We start from the raw sequence: 16206 nt of genomic DNA, 5'->3' as shown, positions 1-16206 counted from the left end.
GTGTAAACCAAACAAAGCATATCTATCGCCAGACACAGACTGAGGGCTATCTTTAGGCAAAGGCTTCTGTTTTCCACCTGCTTTACAGTCCATCCTCTTTTCTCATTCAGAAAAACTTTACTAAGCATCCACTCTGTGGCAGGAACTGGGGCTGCAGTAGATAGTCTACCCACAGCAGACATTTAATAAACACCCAATCTGCTCCTCTCCATTCTTTCCCATCCCCCAAGATGGCCACCTCTCTTTCTTGCAGCCCCACATCTAATCCTTCAGGCAATTCTGTCAGCTCTACCATCCCACTACATCCAGAATCCGACCACTTCTTACCACCTCTGCCATCACCACCCTGGCCCAAGCCACCACCATCTGCTCAGACTCCTCACGGTCTCCCTGCTACCCTCTCACTCTCCTCACTGCCCACTCTCCATCCCCCAGCCAGAGGGGGATTCTTGGACATCCGAAACTACTCTCCAATTGCTTCTCCTTTCACTCAGCGAAAAATGCAAAGCCCTAATCGTGGCTTGAGGCCCTACATGATTGTACCCCTGACCTAGACTTTAGCAGTCTCAAGGCAAGGATTCTGGGCTAGACAAATCCGCTCTTTCTTAAACTTTCCTCATTTCCTCAAAGTTTTCTAGCAAATTTCCTTAAGAATGTCTACCTTGGGGGCACCTGGGTGGTTCAGTCAGTGAAGCATCTGCCTTCAGCTCAGGTCACGATCCCAGGGTCCTGGGATTGAGCCCTGAGTCAGGCTCCCTGCTCAGCGGGGAGTCTGCTTCTCCCTCTACCCGCCCCGCCCCCACTCATGCTCTTTCTCTCTCTCATGCTATCTCTCAAATAAATAAATAAAATCTTCTTTAAAAAAAAGAATATTTACCTTGTTTTGACAACCAAAGGGCCTGGAAAACTGTACAGGCACTCTGACAAGTGTTTATAACTCAGCAACTGTATCCTAGAGATAGACGCCTATATGTGCAGAAACACATCAAGTAGTTTTTAATATCTTAAAAGGAATAAGCTATTTCTACATGTAGATGTGAGGGAAGCTGGGATTTTCCCAGAGCTAGGGAAACAAAAATGGAGCAAGGAAACTGGCCCAGACATCCCCGCTGACAAGAGGTAAATACTTGGGAAAGGCCATTTTTTTTCACAGCAGATCTTCAGAGTATGGGCTCTAGAATCAAACAGATACAGGTTCAGACTGTAACACTGCTACTTACTAGCTGGGTTACTGTAGGCAAGTCATTTAACTTCCTGAGATTCTGTTTCATCAGATGCAAAATGAAGTCAGAGAACTTTCTCTTAGGGAAACAAAAGGCTATAATCAATGTTGGGGGGGCCTGGCATATAACAAGCACTTGATATGGTAGCTCCCAGCCCCATGAGGGTGGCACCATAAGTCTCAAATCTCTGCCTGTCCCCACATGGTTTCCCCACTCTCTGATAGGCCACAATTCTGGCTCGATATCCAGGACCAGGGGCATTCCAGCATCACGACACACAAAGCTTTTGGCTTACGTCCAAGCCTTTTCAGTGGACAGTCATCTCTAAAAGCATAATAAGGCTGCCAGGAAAATCTGACTTGTTTTTTAAAAAATCACTTCACAGCCACATTTATTTTGTCAGGTGAGAAACCCCAGCCCATAGCCAGGGCCCACATCTGCCAACTGCTAAAGCGCTTCAATTAGTAAAGTTGGGTTCTTGTTTGGCTTGCAAAGATAACACTAATAGTGCCAAAAGAAAAATGGTAGTACAACAAATATAAGTAGTAAAGGCATTTGCACAACAAAGCGGCTTCAAGGCACTGGGCAAGTGAGAAGAATTCTTGCCACAGACATGATACTCACCAATGGCCCTGCGGAAGTTCTCCATCAGCACCTCCGTCTTCTTGATCTCCGTGGAGTAAACTTCACTCCCCACCATTGGGCAGAAAGGGACCTTACTACCCAGCTCCTGAGCAATAGCCAGAGCTAGAGCTGTCTACAGAAAAAGTGGAAATGCACTTGTTTTACATTCTTGAAAATACAATAATTCAGAAACATATGCTATTAAAAAAATATGAACCAGGAATAACTGAAAATCTAGTCCTTTTAGTTGTAACATCATTTAGCATGTTTCACACAATAAATGCTGCATGACTTTTGTGGACAGGCGATTTATAACCCAAATGGCATCTTTAATCATCCCTGTAATTACAACAGTTATCACTCACTGACACTTACCAGCACGGGCCCGACTCTAAGTGCTTCACGTGACCCTCCACTCACCCTATGAAGTAGACACTAAACTCTCCCCACTTTACAAATGATGAAACAGAGGCACTGTAGAGATTTAAACACGTCCTGGGAACCATAATCTAGAAAATGGCAGAATGAGAACTTTAAGTCTGGCAACGGGTTCCAGAGATTGTGTTCCCATCACAATCAGTAGTCTTCTAAAACACTTCCCTCAGTATCACAACAGGGCCCTGACCTAATGGCTCGGAACACTACTCCGGGGTGGTTTTTACAGGCACAGGAAGACACCAACCTCCAGCCCATCAGAAAACTACTAATCAAAGAATGAATCACATGACATTCGCTTTGTAGTAAGTGGCCCGCACATGGTGAAGAATGATGCATGAGCTAGGGTCTGAAGCTATGAGCTGGTCCTAAGTTACACTTGAAGAACATGCCCTCGTAAACTACAAACTGATTTTTAATAAGATAGCTACAGCTGGCAGATGCTAACCACAAGCAGATTTAACAGCTGCATGGTCACATATCAAGTATGAAAATCCAATGCGTTAGAGCTGGTATGGGACAGGGAAATGCCATGGTGTCTGAATGCCTGTTTTGATCTTTGCTCAACTTTGAAACAAGAGCCTGAGGAAGGTTCCAAGGTGTAGAGACTAAGCAAGAAAGCAAGCCTGCAGTGAACAACAAAGTACATCTCTGAAACAGTATTTTAAAACTGGCCCAGTAAAGGTTCCTCTTAGAAGGAACCTTTTCAATGCCATTTTGGTGATGTTTTAAGATGGTAGAATGTGTTAGAGAATCGGCATGTAGTGTAGCACAACAAGCACCAGCGGGAGGTGCCTGGGTGGCTTAGTCGGTTGAGCGGCGGCTGCCTTCAGCTCAGGTCATTGTCCCGGGGTCCTGGGATGGAGCCCACCCGAGTCGGGCTCCCGGCTCAGCGGGGAGCCTGCTTCTCTCTTCCTCTGCCCCTCCCCCTGCTCATGCACTTGCACACGCTCACTCTCTCTCCCCCTCTCTCAAATAATGAAAAAAAAAAAAAAAAGCCCTGGCAGGCAGGGCAAAAACTGGGTTGTAGTCCTGGTTCTGCACCTAATTTTCACGGTGACTCTGGGCACATGGCAAATCTCTGCTGCTCCATTTCCCCACCTGTCAAATCAAAGTCCTAGCTTAAATCACAAGTCACAAACTAGTTGCCCACAGCCTGTTTTTTTTTTTTTTATTATTAACATAATGTATTATTTGTTTCAGGGGTACAGGTCTGTGATTCATCAGTCTTACACAATTCACAGCGCTCACCATAGTACATACCCTCCCCAGTGTCTATCACCCAGCCACCCCATCCCTCCCACCGCCCTCCACTCCAGCAATCCTCAGTTTCTTTCCTGAGATTAAGAGTCTCTTATGGTTTGCTCCCCCTCCAGTTTCGTCTTGTTTCATTTTTCCCTCCCTTCCCCTATGAGTCTCATGTGTTTTTAAACTCAATTTGTTGCCTATTTTTTAATGTTCGGAAATTCCACGTAAAAATCCAGGTATTTAGCTTCTTTTGAGGAACTAGAAGGTCTGGCCACAATGGGCCCGCTTTACCACATGGTGACACCTGGGGTGGACCTCTAGAACAGCTGCCACCTTCGGTGAGGACATGCCGCTCTGGCCACCCTGAGCCCTCGTGCTTGTACCCAGGCACATCCCTCATCCCCATGGCCTGAGTAGGCATCTGAGTTTGTAACCGCGGGGCTGATACCTCTAAAACTGTTATTCTCTGGTACTCTACAAGCGAAGGGAAAATCTCTGCAGCATGACAGGGTACAGTGTGAGGAGGAGACTCTAGTACCACATCTACCTTCTATCCAAACCCACCACCTTCTCAGCCACTCCTTTCTCACCCAGGTATCTCCACAGGCCCTGACTCCACACCTTCAGCTGTGAACTTCAAAGACAGAGACTATATATCTGGTTCAGTGGTATCCCCCTCACCTCAACCTAATACAGAAGAGATGATCAATATCCTTCTACTAAAGTATGATAAATACTTGGTTTAGAAATGCTTCAGGTGTGTCTAGCTTCTTCCATTTCCCAGAAGGCAGGTATACAATATAGCTATTACACCCACATCTGTGCTAGATGGTGCTAGATCACTTGTATGAGGTCTCACTGAATCCTCCCACCTAGCCTATGAACTTGATGATCTAGTATTTGATAGTGTATTTGATATTTGATATTGTATTTGATATTTAGAAACTGAAACACACTAACTCATCCAAGGTCAGTTACCAAGCAGCAAAGCCAAGATGCAAACCCCACTCCCCAAGATGTTATTTCTTTGTGAGCACCCCCTATGTAAGTGGCAAGTGGCACACAAAAAAATAGGCTGTTGCCAAAAGAAGACTGAAGAAACCTATTTCAATCTCATCTAAGCATCTCCTTTCTCTAGAGCCTAAATATAAAGCCCCATTATTAATAGCATGAGGTCCTCAAGAGTGGATTGTCTATATGAACCACGTATTTGCATCTCTAAAATAAGCACCATATTTCTGCCTGCCACTTAGTTAAGTTACCTAAACCATTGGTCCCATCAGCGCACTGTAGAGCAGGAGTTACCACACGCCTTCATACACATGGAAAGAGACTGTAGTGTTGGGAACTTCTTGTATTTCCTAGGAGGAAAATGCTACAATACTACAAAAGGAACGAAGGGGGCACCTGGTGACTCAGTCAGTTAAGCCTGACTCTTGATTTTTGGCTCAGGTCATGATCTCAGGGTCATGACATCGAGCCCCGAGTCTGCTTGTCCCTCTCCCTCTGCTCCTCCCCACCGCCTGCACTAGTGCATGCACTCTCGCTCTTTCTCTCTCTCAAATAAATAAATAAATAAATAAATGGAACGAAGAATTTATGCTGCCAGAAATATGACACACTAGAAAGAGCCATGGAAAATCCTTCCTGTTACAAAACACCCAGAAATAAAGAAATAATAAAAAATCCAGAGTAGTAAACTATTGTTGCCTTGAAAGTTTGGAAGGTTTTGACAGATGGCAGAAACCTCAGCAAGATATAGTAAGAGAGAAACCCCTCAGGGCGCCTGGGTGGCTCAGTCATTAAGCGTCTGCCATCAGCTCAGGTCATGATCCCAGGGTCCTGGGATCGAGCCCTGCATCAGGCTCCCTGCTCAGTGGGAAGCCTGTTTCTCCCTCTTCCACTCCCCCTGCTTGTGTTCCCTCTCTCACTGTGTCTCTCTCTGATAAATAAATAAAATCTTTAAAAAAAAAAAAAAAGAGAGAGAGAGAAACCTCTGAATAGAAAGGAGCCCCGAAGGACTATGAATGAGTAGAAAAGGTGAGCCATAACAAAAAATATCCTGACATACAAGGTATAAACTTATCCATCCTGCCATGGCTCTGGGTGAGAAGAGTCCCCACAGCATGCTCTCAAACAACTTTAGGATTAGTCTTTACATTGATGACCGGAAAACCCATGCCACAATTTCATTGCAAGTGCCCTGGGTAGGGCAGGAGGGCCCCTCAAAACACTCTGAGAAGAAGCCTCACAGAGTTGATCGGCCAAACACAAGTTCACAAGCCGACAGAGAATACAGAAAAAATGAAGACACTGAGTCATGAACAAAGAACAAGAGGCTATAAAAATAGCCAGAATAAAAAAAAAAAGAGCCATATTTTGAAGGGAAAAAAAAACTGAACTTAAGAGGGGGATGTTCCTTCTTTACCAAAAACAAAACCATAAGCAAGCTAACTCATGTGGAATGACAGATTTAGAAAATCACCATTTTGCAACCACCAATGTGGTAACTGATATAGCAATAACCATCAGGGAATCCTACACCCTTACGGTGAAAGGATATTTGCAACATCTCAGTGCATCACTTCCGATCACTAATTAATTAAGGGAACCAGGACCTTCACAGCAGAACTTGGCCTCTGGCCCACCCGTCCTGTCAGCCTCCTGCTGGGATGCAATGGGATACAACATCACCAGTGCAGGGTTCCACCAAGTGTTTAACATTTCCTACTGATGAAACAATCAGACAATCAAACAATCAGACAATTGTAGGCCAGCTATAGGACCTTCTTACAAAACAACTGTCCTGGACTCTTCAAAAATGTCAATGTCAAAAAAGAAAACAAAACCAAAAAGGGCTGAACAGGGTTCCTGTTTAGATAAAAAGAGACTAAAGACACAACAATGAATGCAGTGTGTGATCTTTGATTGTATTCTGAATTTAAAAATATAAAAAAATGACACAACCCCAAACTGGAACGACTTGGAGAAATTTTAATACACACGAGACATCAGCTAATAATGTTAGCATTTTTTGGGTGGACGCCGGTACTTTGGTGTCATAGGAGAATGTCCTTGCACTGACTTCCAAATGGTTCGGAAATAGAGAAAATGCAAATGTCACAAAATATTTACAATTACTTATTTACATGTGGGGTATAGAGCGGATCATCATACCATTCTTCCAACTCTTTTTAGGTTTCAAATTTTTCAAAATGAAAAAAAGAAAAATATTCAGTGGGTTGGATTAAACAGCAGCTTAGTTATAGCCTACAAAACAATGAGACTGAACAGAGGTCTAAAGAAATTACTCAGAATGCAGCAGAGCCAAATATAGAGAAAATACGAAAAAGAGGTTGAACGACAAAGAAGACAAAATAAGAAGCTCTGGCCCAGGGTTTCCCAATGCTGGCACTACTGGTATTTTGTGCTGGATAATTCCTTCTTGTAAGGACCGTCTTGGTGCGCTGTAGGATGCTTAGCAGTACTTGTGGCCTCCACCCACGAGATGCCAGCTGCAGTCCTTGCTCAACCAAATTCTGACAATCAAGAATGTATCTAGACCTGGCCAATGTCTCTTGGGGGGCAAAACTGCCCCAGGCTGAAAACCCCTGCAATCAAACATCATCTGACTGGAGTTCCAGAAGAGCACAAAGAGAATAAGGAAATGCAACATCTGAAGAGGAAAAATTGTAGTGATACATATCACAGTGAAGAGGTATCAAGAGATACGTATCATAGGGAAATGCCAAAACCAAAAACATCTCGAAAACATCAAGACAAAATCCTCAAAACTAGACTTTTCAAAAGCAAAAAGGTAGCAAGCTTCAAGAGAAATAATACCAAGAGAAAACAGCTATCAACAGAATTATATATCCAACATAACAATCTTTCAAAACAAGGGCAACATAATAAATACAAACCTGAGCTGGATACCAACAAACTTCTAGAAGCAACTTCTAAATGATGTACTTTAGGAAGAAGGAAAATGGAGGGAGAGGGAAGGGCTAAAATATAAGAAGGAACAGTAAGCAAATAAATGGTAAATACACTGGACAATCTGGTGTTGCCTACAGAGAGATAATTAAAGCTCACATTTACATGGCACTTGAAAGGTTCTTCATGAATACAGCACTTCTTCCTCTACTGTAAGACACTAGTATAACATATACCATCAATTCAATTACATGATTTCAAAAGGATAATGCAAGTCATTATCTTACAACTGACCGGTGTAACAACCGTCTGAAATGAGGCATGTGCTACTTCAGAAAGGGTGAACATACTTCCCTTGGGTCCCCACAGCAAGTCAACACCAGAGCTGGAATTTAAAGCTTATTTCTTTACAAACGCAATCCCAAGCTCCTACTGTCCCATACCAAGTGGCCCTGTTGAGGAACATGCATGACTCAAATTGGGGGCTCTGGTCCATTTCGTGTATCTGGCCAGTCCCCTCACAGACATCATCACAGTAAATTACTTGATGATTTGTTGTTATACAACAAGTTGTATTGCCTCCTCTGCCTAGAAGGCCCTTTTCTCCCCTGCAAAGCCAAACTCTCTCCCAACTCTGCAGGGCAAATGTCAAGTCTCAACCCTTCCAGCTTTACCAGGCCTCGGTACCACCTCCAGCTCAAATCCTGGCTGCATTTAAGACGAGTCAGTATCTCACAGCTTAGTGGCCAACTTAAGTATTTTGTGCTGTCATGGTCTCCTCTCTCTGCCCTGGACACTGGAAGCCCCTTAAAGATAAAAATCATCTAATTCCTTCCTTCTTTCTTTTTCCCCATCTCTCACACTGTGAGAGATAGTGCTAGGTAAAGTTAGCCTTCAAAAAAATGGTCACTGACTGATTTTCTTTCCCCCTTAAGTAAGATGTCATCCCCAAGATTTAATGATGCCCTAGGCCAACAGAAATGTATTTCCAAGGCAAAGGAGACTGGAAAGAGATAAAGGACAAATTCTAGACACAATGGAGACCCCTCCAAGGACTTCATCCTCTCTTCTTTGGAGGTCAGCCAGGATAATTTGAATTTTAGGAGCATGGGTTTTAGATACTCAATTGTATTATTGCACATTAGTTTTTCAAACATACATATAACCAATTTAGCTAAACAAAGACTAGTTAAGACACGAATTCAATTTGGCTTAAACATTAAGATCATTCTCTTGGGTAGATTTAGAAAATGAAAGAAATTGAGTACCTTGCCAGTTCCAGGAGGTCCTGCCAACAAGACAGCTCTTCCAGCCATTTTCTTGCTTTTGATTAATTCTACTATCACACCACATGCCTAGACACCACAATGGAAAGAAATAATAAATCAGTATTAAAATGTTTCACATGGGGAAAAAGTCCAGTTTCTGGTCCAAACAATTCATACTCAATTCAGCCAACACTGAGCGCCACTACACTGCAGGCACCGTTCTAGGTACTGGGAGCAGGGGAGGGCGACAGAAAAGAAAGCCTTGTGGTCTTGGAGCTCGTGGTCTAGTGGAAGGGACACACACAAAAACACTGTAGATGATCACTACTGTAAAAAAAGGGGTATTGATCTGGGGAGCCCTCTCTGAGGACACTGTATTTGATATGTGAAGCTCCAGACAAAGGGAAGGCAGTGTTGCAGACAAAGGAAACAGCAAATTCAAAATGCAGGAATGAGCTTGGCATATCCAAGGGACAGAAAGGCTGCATGGCCACAGCATAGATAAAAGGAGAATGGGAAGATGAGGTTCAAGAGGCAGGCAGAGGCCAGGACTCACAACAGGATTTTAGTCCATAGTAAAGTTTGGATTTTAACCTACATGTAATGGTAAGCCATTGAAAAGGTCTCAGGCTATGCATCCCATGATGATTTCTTTTTAAAAGACCTGATGGCACTGTGTAGAGAATGAATGGTAGGGGTACAAATGGGAGCACTGATTTCTAGCCTAGGGGCCAAGGGTAGACTCCAGGGGCCCACATACCTCCTGAGACTGGGAATGAAATTGAAAACAAAACTGCGTATAGATGTTCCAGGGAGGAGAGTCACAGCTTTCATCAGATTCCCAAATTAACCCAAGAATCAAGGCATACACTACTAGGTTGGCCATCAGTTAACTCCCAGAATGTTGCAAAGCAAATGCTGTACGTGAGGTTAACCTAGGGCGCCATAGATTAATTGAATGCCTTTCAAATCCTCAAGAGTAAATTACTTGATGATTTGTTGTTATACCTTAAGTTCATACTAATGCAACACTATTAAGCCATTTACAGCATATACATACATATACATATAGGTATATAAATATCTGTATGTATATATGCAAATTCCATAAATGGGTTACTGATTTTTATATATTTTAGAATATTTAACTATAAAGAAGACTGAGAGTCACACTTACTGAACACATATCCCAGGACTACAAGGTTTCTTACATTGTTTTAATAACCTAATAAATTACTTAGAGCAGGCCATAGCTCTTCTCTCCAGGAGGTGACAGGGTCTTGTGAACACATCTTATCTCCTCTACCACTACTTCTTATGGACTGTGGAGAAGTACCTTGGTCCCACACTTAGACAGCCACTCCAAAAATGTGGGTTCAAAGAAGGCATGTGGATGGGCTATATCCCATTTTTGGCTCAGATGGAAAAGCACAGTACCCTGAAGAAAGCCCAGAAGCTGTTCTTCAGCTGCCGCATTTCTAAAAAGAAAATAGAGCCAACCACTATGGTTTTTCCCTAGAGCCTTGTGATATCATAATCCTCAGCACTCTTAGGGAAGAAACTTTCCAAACCGTGGATGTGTACTCTTACTGACACACTAGGACCTCTTCCATTTACTCTAAGTTTAAGCTCCAAATCCTCTCCAGTGAGATATGTTCAGTGAATTCTAAAATTTAAAAAGAACTAGAAAGGCCTTTAAAAGATCACCTAGTCTAACTCTCTTATTTTTTCAGAGAGGATATTGAGCACCAGGGAGACTGCTGATGTGACCAGAGTCATGCAAGGACCTGGAAGCTGCAGCAGGATGCCTATTATTTCAATAAATAAATAAATACTGAGCCCTGATGAGTGAGGTTTGGGTATATAATCATATTTAATCATCTCTATTGTCAGGAAGCTCATATTCATAAGGAGGCATAAAGCATCAGAGTTAAGAGCATGGATACTGGAGGGTGCATGGGTGGCTCAGTCAGATCATGACCCTAGACTCAGGTCATGATCCTGGGGTCCTGGGATGCAGCCGAGTCGGGCTCCCTGCTCAGAAGGGTGTCTGCTTCTCCCTCTCCCTCTGCCGCTCCCCCCGCTGGTGATTTCTCTCTCTCAAATAAATAAATAAAATCTTAAAAAAAAAAAAAAGAGCATGGATTCTGGAATCAGACAAGCCTGGGTTTAAATCTGGTCTCTACCACTACCCTCTGAGTGACCTCAGACCTACCTACCTAACCTGTGTGAATCAAATCTCCTCCTCTGAAAACAGTTCATAATAGTGGCACACATGCTGAAGGGCTTAAGGGTAAAGTGTACTACTGTCTGCAACTTACTTTGAAATGCAAAAGTGGATTGATGGATGGATAAATGAATGGATGTAGGATAAACCAACAGAGTAAAATGTTCATTGTAGAATTTAGGCACATAGGCATTCACTATACAAGTCTTTTAACTTTTTTGTTAACATCTGAAAAGTGGCAGAGTAAAGTAGGTGACAATTATTAGGGTGGCGGTGAAAACAAGACAATGGAGATAAAGCTGCCTGGCACATTAGCAAGCCCTCAGCCAGTGTTAGCTATTTTCAGTAACAGGTCCTCAATAAGCAAAAGCTGGATAAAGAGAAATTTCAAAGTCCCCCTGACCCTGTCAATATTTCCATTTTTGGAAAGATGATGCTCAAAATAGAAAGTGGAGGCTTTTGTTTGGCCCTTTCTTCTAGCACAATCTGGCTAGGAGGCAATAGTCTTAACCTTGTACTAAGTGCATGTGTCTGTAGCTACTAAACCACGGCAAGGCCAAAGGGCATGGATCTGACCTTAGAGCACAGCAGGCTAAAAAGTGGCTGTAATATCATAGAGAGAGCACTGATTTGAGGGTCAGAAATACATGTGGGTACAAATCCCAGCACCACCATTACTAAACTGAGTGGCAATTTTTTCATCTGCAAAAAAATAATACAAAAAGCTTGAATAATTTCGTGATTATAATGTAGGTGAAATGACTTGGCATCACTGCCACTTAAGTGGATTTGACTGGAATGGTCAAAAAGGATGCTGGAGTGTGGCTGAAGAGGGCTGCTCCTCTCCCTAATTCCCATTTCCCTCCTTCAGTCCCCAAGCCCTGGAAACCAAAGTGAGTTTTCTAAGGTTGATCACTTCCCTACTTTAAAACCCCCATAGCCTCCCACTGCATTCACAGAAATCCAAATTCTTTACCATGTCCGACAAAGCCCTTCAGGAACTGACCTCCACCAAAATGTAATAATTATTTTATTTACTGGTTAAACGTTTATCGTCTCTCACCACACTAAAATGTAAGCTCCGTGAGAGCAGGGACCTTAACTTCTTCCCAGCTTACCCCTGCGTCACGAAGAGAGCAAGGCACAGAGGAGGGGACTCAATCGTGATTTGCTGTCAGTGAGGCGAAGCAAGCCGTCAACCGCCCGCGTGGGGTCAGCACCTGTTCTCCTGGAACTGCCCCTCTCCCAGTCCCAGGGCGGACCTCCCTCACCGCCCACCCCCCACCCCCACCGGAGCCCATTCACACTGCCCTACGGAAACGTCGGCGGGACATTCAAGCGCGCACCCCGCCCTGAGCCCCCCACTTCAGCGGCCTCTCAACTCCCGGGCCCGCCCGCCACACCTCTCGCGCGTTCTCCTGGCCCACGAGCCCCGAGGCCGCCTGCTTGGCCAGGCCGCTCTCGTCCAGCCCCAGCCCCTTCACGTGGCTGTGGGACGCGATGCGCTGCGTCTTCGTGGTGCTCTTCACCTCCTCAATCTTCATCTTGCAGACGCCGGGAGCCAAGACCAGCGTGGAAAACGGAGAGCAAGTACCACACGCCCAGCACCTAGGTTACCATGCGGCTGTTACTAGGGCGGTTTGTCAAGGCCCGCCTTACTCGGAGTTCCATTGGCGAGGGCGGGAACGCCTCCGCTCTCCATTGGCTTTTGGCTGCGCCCATCGAGGCTGCCGGTAGGGCTCCGCCCACCCACTTCCGGCTGTGTCTCGGGGTTGGCTTCCCCCGCCGCCGGCACTTCCTGCTCGGCTCCTAGGGTGAGAATGGGAAAGGTTCTCATCCGGGGTTTGATCTAGGGCACTAATGTGGGGTCCTGGAGTCCGGTTCCTAATCATGCCATCCTATCATCGCATTTGAACGTCATACCCTTCTGCGGAGCTCAAGTCATTACCTCCGATTTGGAGATGAAGAAAGCAAGTTTAGAGCTTAAGCTTTGACTTTTGCTTACTAAGCAGTTTTCTGACTCCCAAGCCTTTACTTTGCCTCCCTGGGGAGGCCAAGCTCAACCAACCACTCCCACCCTGGCTCCGCTCAGGATCCTCCCTGGAACTGTTTTCCTCCGCTTCTCCTGGCCTCCACCCTCTCCCTTTATTTAAATAAAGTTGACAGTGAATAACATGTTTCCAAAACTCTACCTCCCTGTAAGGTAGTCCAAGTCCTAATACAGATGAAGATGCAGACTAATCACAATAACTTGCCCCAAAATAATCACATTACTGCAGCGAATAATCAGCAGAACTGGAGAGCTTGACTGAGGACTTGAGACTCCACAGCCTGTATAATCTTCATCCCAACCCACAGCCTCAGATGATACAGCCAGCAAATATGTCTTGTCAGAAGTGACACTCCTTTATGACACTCCTGAATGATATTCACACTCCTCGTAACACAATGTACTCTCCCCATCCATCCATTCATTCAATAAACATTTGTTAGTACCTGCTATGAGCCAGACTCTGCAATGCACTAGGGATGACAAAATCTCCAGCAAGGTCCTTAGTTGACAAGGGAGGTCCTTAGTTAGGAAACTTGCAACATGAGATGTGCAGGAACAGGTTATATGCACCTGGTGTGCAAGCCCAGAGCAGGGCCACCAAGAACAGCCTGGAGAGCCCAGGAGGGCATCATGAGGAGAGAATGCCTGTGCCAGATCTGACCAATGGGAAGACTTCCTCAGGAGCAGTTGTTATGTTACTTTTTTACAGATGAGTAAACTCTGGTCCAGAGAAAAGGAGGGACTTGCCTAGAGCTTAAGAGAGCTTGAATCAGGTTTGATACAGACCTGAAGTCAAATCCTACTGTAGTAGTTTCTGACTCTCACTTCTTATACCTCTCCAGTATTTTTGAATCTAGGTTTCTATTTGGAAGATTATTGGGTCAATGTGTGTCTCTCTCACTAAACTGCAGGCATTGTGAGAGTGTAGACCGCATTCGTATTCACCATTTTAACCCAAGTGCCTGGCACATAGCCTGGCTCATAATTAAGGCTTCTTATGAATTCAAATAAGATTCAATACCACCACATACACGCTTAAGTCATGCAGTTTTGCTGCATGTATTTTAAACACTGGGTTTTATGGGACTTGGTAATGATTTCTGTCCATGAAAAGAAGCTTTTGGCATTTTCAGAGCGTGAAAGAGCAGAGGCAAAGCCTTGGAAGGCAGAATATGCTACAGGTGGCCTATGATTCATCAACTCTAGGACACCAAGAAGGTTGCTTAGCATCTCATTGACTTTTTTCCTGGCCATTACCCATAAGTAAGGAGCAATTCCTTTCACCCCATAGAGGAAGAAAGCTTTCCCCCAATTATAGTCAAAGTGAGGCATTCTATAGGACTAACTTCTTTGTGCCTTGTTCAGTTAGGAGAGAAGACCTTTTCTACATTTAGTATTTTAAGCCCCAGACTTTGGTATGAAGAGGATTTCCTTCCAGAAGAAATGGGGAGGGGGGCGAGGGTTGGGGAATAAGGATTTTGGAGCTCAGGGGAATCACTAGGAACACTTGATCCAGTGGTTTTCAAACCACATTCCGTGAGGTTGTTGAATTCCTCTGTGGCCAGTATGTGTGGGGAAAGGGAAGGCTGAGGGAGCAGGATGGCTGTACCATGCCCCACCTCCCCTTCCCCCAGAGCTGTTCCATCACGGATCCAGTCTAGCATTCTCATTTCGAAGATGAGGATACTAAGGCCCTCAGAGGGGATGGAGTTTGTCCAAGATCATAAATCGAGCAAGTGCCTGAAAAAGCCTAGACCCCACATCCAGTGTAGAAAGAAGCCGGGCCTGGTGGCAAAGCCAGACAGTTCCCTTCAGTTCAACAGAAGACTATGCAGCAAGCCAGTGTCCAAGATACACAAGGTGAGTGAAGGGCAGGTGAGGCCCACAGTAGTAGACATATTTTGGCTACCCAGCATCCATCCTGCTTCTTCTGGCTACCATCAGTCTAACTTTCTTTAGAGAACCACCAATCACTAACTTTGAGTCTGAGTGGTTTGGATGGGTTGACCCCACTCCATAGCTTTGTTTCAGGAATGGACATGGGACCCTGGCCTGGCCTATCAAAGTATCCCACCCTCCACCCACAAAAGGATGATTGGTTCAGAAATGTGAGCAGACAGACCAATGACATGTGTCCTGGTATTTTTACTGGAAATATCAAGAAAGAGACTTGAGTCATGGGTTTCCAGGTCATCTTTGCCACTTTATGGAAAGACTCTGCCTGAGAATGAAGCCAACACAAAGAAAAAGAAAGGGGGCAGACAGGGGCACCTGGGTGGTTCAGTCTTTAAGCGTCTGCCTTCGGCTCAGGTCATGATCCCACGGTCCTGGGATTGAGCCCCACATCAGGCTCCCTGCTCCCCAGGAAACCTGCTTCCCCCTCTCCCACTCCCCCTGCTTGTGTTCACCTCTCTCGCTGTGTCTCTCTCTGTCAAATAAATAAATGAAATCTTAAAAAGGGGGGGGGGCAGACATTCCTAATGAAATCCTTTACATTCTCTGATACAGCCTTGCCCTACTTGCAGTGTATATGCACTGATATTGGGGCTTAAAATAGATTGAGTTAGGTATCTAACCGTGGGTACTGAAAATCTTTATCAGTGCAATGACATATAGACAAGGAATTGTGTGGACTGCTACATTCCAGCACTGTGCTGTGTGACACTCCCAGACTTGCCAGCATTCTCATTCTCTCACTCCTATGACCCTTGCTCTTTCATGTCCAGTTCTTGACTCCAGTTTTCTCCAGTCCAAACTTGATCATCTCAGCCACTTGTTTCTCAACCCCTTCTGCTTCTTCTTTGCTTTGGCTTCTTTCTTCTTTGACCTTTGAACCCACAAGCCCAGGTCAAGCCTACCCCTGCCTTCACCACTGCCTCCTGAAGGCAGAATAAAGAACCTGGTAATGAACTCTCACATATGTGATTAAGGGTGCAAAGACCATTCAATGTGTCAATGGGAAAGGACAGTCTCTTCCACAAACTGTGCTTGGGAAACTGGATATTCATGTGCAAAAGAAAGAAGTTGGTCCCTTATCTTACAAAATATACAAAAAATTAACTCAAAATAGGTCTAAAACCTGCACTTAGGAACTGTACCTATAAAACTCTTAGAAGAGGGGCATCTGGGTAGCTCAGTCAGTTAAGCGTCTGCCTTCGGCTAAGGTCATGATCTCAGGGTCCTGGGATGGAA

At 44.6% G+C, this 16206-nt stretch overlaps 1 protein-coding gene across 1 annotated transcript in view; it reads right to left on the bottom strand.

Annotated features, from left to right (window-relative positions):
* Positions 1–12612, bottom strand: part of RUVBL1 (RuvB like AAA ATPase 1) — a 42353-nt gene extending 29741 nt beyond the window's left edge. The window contains exons 1-3 of the mRNA XM_081823124.1: positions 12365–12612; positions 8735–8821; positions 1848–1980 (exon numbers count right to left, since the gene is read on the bottom strand). Coding sequence (XP_081679250.1) covers positions 1848–1980; positions 8735–8821; positions 12365–12505 — 361 coding nt within the window. The 5' untranslated portion in view covers positions 12506–12612. The remainder of the gene's footprint in view (positions 1–1847; positions 1981–8734; positions 8822–12364) is intronic.
* Between the last annotated feature and the right edge of the window lie 3594 nt (positions 12613–16206).

This window comes from Leptonychotes weddellii, chromosome 1, assembly GCF_054177405.1.
Source record: "Leptonychotes weddellii isolate Sample4059 chromosome 1, ASM5417740v2, whole genome shotgun sequence".
NCBI lineage: Eukaryota > Metazoa > Chordata > Mammalia > Carnivora > Phocidae > Leptonychotes > Leptonychotes weddellii.
This window is presented reverse-complemented; position numbering and strand designations above follow the sequence as displayed.